Here is a 4,719-nt window from a genome sequence, read left to right as displayed (position 1 = left end):
CGGGTGGGCGGGGCGAGCGTCAGCCCCGCCTCTCGGCGCCCCGCAGGCTGTTCCACGCGCAGAGACTGAGCAACACCAACCTGCTCTTCGTGGTGGCCGAGAAGCCGCTGTGCAGCCAGTGCGAGGCCGGCCGGCTGCTGCAGAAGGAGACGCACTGTATCCTGCCCCCGCCCCCGCCCGCCCCGCGCGCGCCCCGTGCCGCCGCCTCCTTGACTCCCCACTCATGCCCAGCGGACGGCCCGGAGCAGTGCGAGCTGGTGCAGAGACCGCGCTACCGGAGAGGCCCGCACATCTGCTTCGACTACAACGCGACGGTGAGCGGGACGGGCCGCGCCCTGCAGCTCCGCCGCCCTCCGCCCGCCTGCGCCGCCACTCGCTCCTTTCCTCTCCCCCAGGAAGATACCTCAGACTGTGGCCGCGGAGCCTCCTTCCCTCCGTCGCTGGGCGTCCTGGTCTCCCTGCAGCTGCTGCTCCTCCTGGGCCTGCCGCCTCGGCCGCAGCCTCAAGTCCGCGCCCGCGCCCGCGCCGCCTCCCCCCGCCTCTGAGCGCCCCGCCCCTGCCCCGCCCCGACCCGACCCGACCCCCGCCTGGGAACCCAACCCGCCCCCAGTGAAGGTCCTGAGCTGGCGGGCAGCGTCCCGGAGGGAGGAGGACGCCAGCCTTTGGCTCCTAGGACCTGTCTCCCTGCGGAACTAGCCAAGTGTCCCCAGATCCTGGACTCCAGCGGCTCGGACGGGGAGGCTACATGTACCGGTGCCAAACCAGGCCTCCCCGCCCCACCCGGAGGCTCCCCTTGCCTAGGCATCACCCTCAGCTGGGCTCCTCCAGTCTGCCCCTCTGCCCGCCCCCCCAGGCCCAGACCTGTTTTCCCTGGGAATAATGGAGGAAGGTGAGATGGCAGCTTAAGGCCCGTGCATCCAAGCTGAAGTCCTCGTGGGGGAGAGGTTCCGGGGCAGCCCCCCATGCACGCCTGCCCCTTCCAGGCCTAGAGCCTTCGCCCCCAGCCTGCAAGTGTCGGGACAGTCTCACGGTGACATCAGTTTAGACACAACTCACACGCATCTGGAACCCAGAGAGCAGAAGCTAGCCGTAGCCTGGAGGGCAGACAGAGACACAGAGACGGAGACACACGCCGTGGGGGGAGAGCTCAAAAAAGCCTTACAGAGGTTGAGGCGTTGGTGGGAGGGTTGGCGCCTGCGCACTCCGTCTCCTACTCACCACCTGCCTCGCATCCGAGCTGCAGCCAGCCAGTCCTCCCATCGCAAAAGCTGAATGTCAAACAGTGCCAAATGCTAGGGCAGGGGGAAGACTCCTCTGTCCCACCCCAAGCCACCAGTGTCCTCCAAGTGCCCCTCACCTTGCCAGGTGCTCATTGTAACCATTTCTCACTAGTGTCAGGCCCCCAGAGGGAGCACATGCCACTGCCTGCACCCCTTGGCAGAGAAACGCCCACAGGCATTGCCCTTCTCCTTGCCAGGGGTGACTCGATCTCTCCTGGCTGGGCTGTCCTGCCCCAGTCTGGCCCCTACGTACTCTGGCCTGTGCCTGTTCTCTGTATCCTTTCTCTCTCCCTCTCTCCCTCTCTCCCTCTCTCTCTCTCTCTCTCTCTCTCACACACACACACACACACACACACACACACACACTCTCACACCCTGTCCCCAGGACGCCAAACTGCCCCTCCCCTGCTGAACACACACTGGCACACACACAAAATGTACACACAAAAGCTGGGCCTGGCCACATCTCTTCACACCATTCATTCCGGTCATTTCCCCAAAGGTGTCCCAGCGTGGGGGCCAGTCGGGGATTGAGGGCAGGGGGATGTAGCCATGGGGCTCAGATGGACTGGGAGGAGGGGGGAGGGTGATGCATTAATTAATGGCTCCATTAATTAATGACATGTTGCTTGTCGCTTTCTCAGTGTGTATGTATGGTCCATGCCCGCTGCTGGTGCCAGGGTGGGTATCCATGATGTGCGCCCAGCCTGGCTGTCAGTTGTGTTCTGTGGGGGCGTGTGTGTAACTGTAGTGTAGTCAGGTGCTCCATGGAGATATAAAAATAAACAAACAAAAATAAATATATATTTTAAGTTTAAAAAAAGCAGACAAAACAATTCCCATCAGGTAGTTGTCCAACCCCCAGCTGGGTCTGATCCTTCTCATCACCCACCTGACCTGGCTGCCCGCTCACTTGGGCTGGGGGGCTGGGGGGGCCATTCCTTTTCTCTGCCCTTTTTTTTTGTTGTTGTTCTATTTTGTACAGACGAGTCGGGAAAACAACAGCAACAAAAAAGTCAAGAAACTTTGTAAAATATCGTGTGTGTGATTCCTTGTAAAATATTTTCAAATGGTTTATTACAGAAGATCAGTTATTAAATAATGTTCATATTTTCACTTCAAACAGTTTCTATCCACTGTGTGAGACTTAGGCGAAGGACTATGTAGCTACAGAAACAATGGCCAGGACCTTAGAGCCTTGCTCTGCTGTTAGGAGCAGTCCAGGTCTCAGGAGTGCAGAGCGTGATGCTCCATAGCCCCTCTTACAAGCCAGACTTCGACCTACTTTGTCTCATCTCATTTCACAAACAGGAAAAAGCTTCCCCCCACACACACACACACAAAAGCCTCCTGAAGCCTCAGGGCAAAGCCCAGACCCTGGAGGAAATAAGACAATCATGACAGGCAGTTTCAGGCTGGGCTCCCACCTTCTGATCAGACTTCAGCGGCCGCACAAGAAACTAGTGCCTGCTGGTGCTCAAGGGCCTGACCTGCCATCCCTAGAAGGCAAGAGTTGGGCCTACTCACAAGCAAGGGGGGCCTCTACCCTAGCCAAGCAGAGGCCAGTTTTTACAAATCGTCTGGCAAGTCGGGTCCTTCACCTTGTTCATTTTTTCTTCAACCCTAGTTCGTGGGACCTCTGCTCTTTTCATTGGAAAGGAATTGTAATCACTATTGCAGAGGTTCTTGGTGGGCACTATCAATGCTGTTTTTCCAACACACAGAGGGCCAGGGACTCTACTCAGTCAGCACTCACCGATGGCCACCCAGCTGATGAGGCCTCAACATCATCAGGGGTTGGTGCATGTGTATCTCCATGACCACATGAAGAGCGAGCCCAGGTGACGAGGGTAAATAATCACCAAAGGTCTCATGAGATGGCCAGCTGGACAGGGCCTCAGGTGCTAAACAGATGAAAGAGGACATTCCAGGACCAGGAATGGAGGGCTCTCCTGTGATCCCAGCACTGAGGGAGGCTGAGACAAGAGGATCAAAAGTTCAAGTCCCACCTGGGCAACACAGCAAGAACTTTTGCCTCAAGGGCCAGGGAGATAGCCCAGGCACAGCACCTGCCTGGCAAGTACAAGGTCCTGACTTCGATTCCTGGTACCAAAAAAAACCTCTAAAAATATAGAAGCCAGGCATGGTGGCACATGCCTATAATCCCAGCACTCCACAGGCTGAGGAGGATTACCTCGAGTTCAAGGCCAGCCTTAGCTACATAGTGAGTTCAAGGCCAGCTTGACTTACAGAGACCCTGTCTCCAAAAATCAAAAACAAAATAATAAAATATAGAAAGGGCTGATGATGTTGCTCTGTGGCAGAGCACACCTGCGTTTGGTCCCCAGTATCCAAAAACAAAATAAAAAACAAAAACGTATTCCAGGACCCAGCCAAGGTAGGGCTTTCCTCACTCCTCCATAGCAATTCCAAAGGGGTTGACTGCAGAATGACACCCAACCCTTGATCACAGAGCAAGGCCTAATCTCAATCCTTATAAAATACCACTTTGAGTTTCAGATAAACAACACCGTGGTTTTTTACGGGGGAAGTGTGTTTCTATTATATGGGGCATGCTTATACCAAAAAAAGTGGGGCATGCTTATACTAAAAAACTATTCATTACCAGGCATGGTAGCACATGCCTATATAATCCCAGCTATTTGGGAGGCTGATGCAGGAGAATCATAACTTTGAGGCGAGCCTGGGCAATTACTGAGACCCTGTCTCAAAGTAAAATTTAAAAACTTGTAGTGCTGGTGATGTGGCTCAGTAGTAGAGTTCTTACCTGGATGTGTGAGGCCTTGGGTTCTTACCCCAGTACCCCAGTACCCCAGCCCCATTTTTTTTGTTTTTTTAAGTTAAGCCTCCCAAACCCCATCCTCATCCTTCGGCTTTCAGTACCTGTTCACGCTCCCTGGGATCCCAAGAACTAAAGGCAATGGCCCTGAGAACTACAACTCCCTCCTCCATCAGGACAGGAGCCGTGTGAGCGCGCAGCCTCCTGGGACTTGTAGTTCTACCCAGAACCCTGTTCGGCTGGCGCCCGACAGCGGCCCGAGCACTCCGTATCCCGGCATGCCGAGGAGCCGGAAGATACGCACACAGAAGCCATCCGCTCCCCGACCGCTGCCACCGGGGGGCGCATGCGCAACACCCCTGTTTGTCGGCCCCTGAGAAGCGAAGGGAGGTGCAGTGGAAGCCGAGGCCGAGGCCGAGGCCGAGCAGGGGCTGACCCGGCTTGACTCGGACCTGAACACGGCACCAGTCCCGTGCGGACCGAAGGCCCTGGCGTGGATGGACGAACCCGGCCCTGAAGTCACGCTCGCCTGACCGTCCTGGCGCGGGGCCTCCGGGCCGAGCCGCAGGCGCCCCGGACCTGCTCTCAGGGGCCGGGCGACGGCCCCAGGCCCCGGCGCGGAAAGCAGGCCCAGCTCGG

General features: G+C 56.9%; 2 protein-coding genes across 13 annotated transcripts in view; both read left to right on the top strand.

Annotated features, from left to right (window-relative positions):
• Positions 1 to 2,403, top strand: part of Cacna2d2 (calcium channel, voltage-dependent, alpha 2/delta subunit 2) — a 119,981-nt gene extending 117,578 nt beyond the window's left edge. For 8 of the 12 annotated variants that reach the window (XM_013507591.1, XM_013507588.1, XM_005410281.2 and 5 more), the window contains 2 exons: positions 47 to 314; positions 396 to 2,403. In XM_013507591.1, coding sequence (XP_013363045.1) covers positions 47 to 314; positions 396 to 545 — 418 coding nt within the window. In that variant the 3' untranslated portion in view covers positions 546 to 2,403. The remainder of the gene's footprint in view (positions 1 to 46; positions 315 to 395) is intronic. The other 4 variants (XM_005410284.2, XM_005410283.2, XM_005410282.2 and 1 more) reach the window with 1 other exon arrangement.
• A 2,029-nt stretch (positions 2,404 to 4,432) lies between these two features.
• Tmem115 (transmembrane protein 115) overlaps positions 4,433 to 4,719 on the top strand; it is a gene marked incomplete in the record, with an annotated part of 5,615 nt that continues 5,328 nt past the window's right edge. Inside the window, 1 exon segment of the mRNA XM_005410369.2 lies at positions 4,433 to 4,719.

Source organism: Chinchilla lanigera, unplaced genomic scaffold (genome assembly GCF_000276665.1).
Source record: "Chinchilla lanigera isolate Chin_1 unplaced genomic scaffold, ChiLan1.0 scaffold00131, whole genome shotgun sequence".
Taxonomy (NCBI): domain Eukaryota; kingdom Metazoa; phylum Chordata; class Mammalia; order Rodentia; family Chinchillidae; genus Chinchilla; species Chinchilla lanigera.
This window is presented reverse-complemented; position numbering and strand designations above follow the sequence as displayed.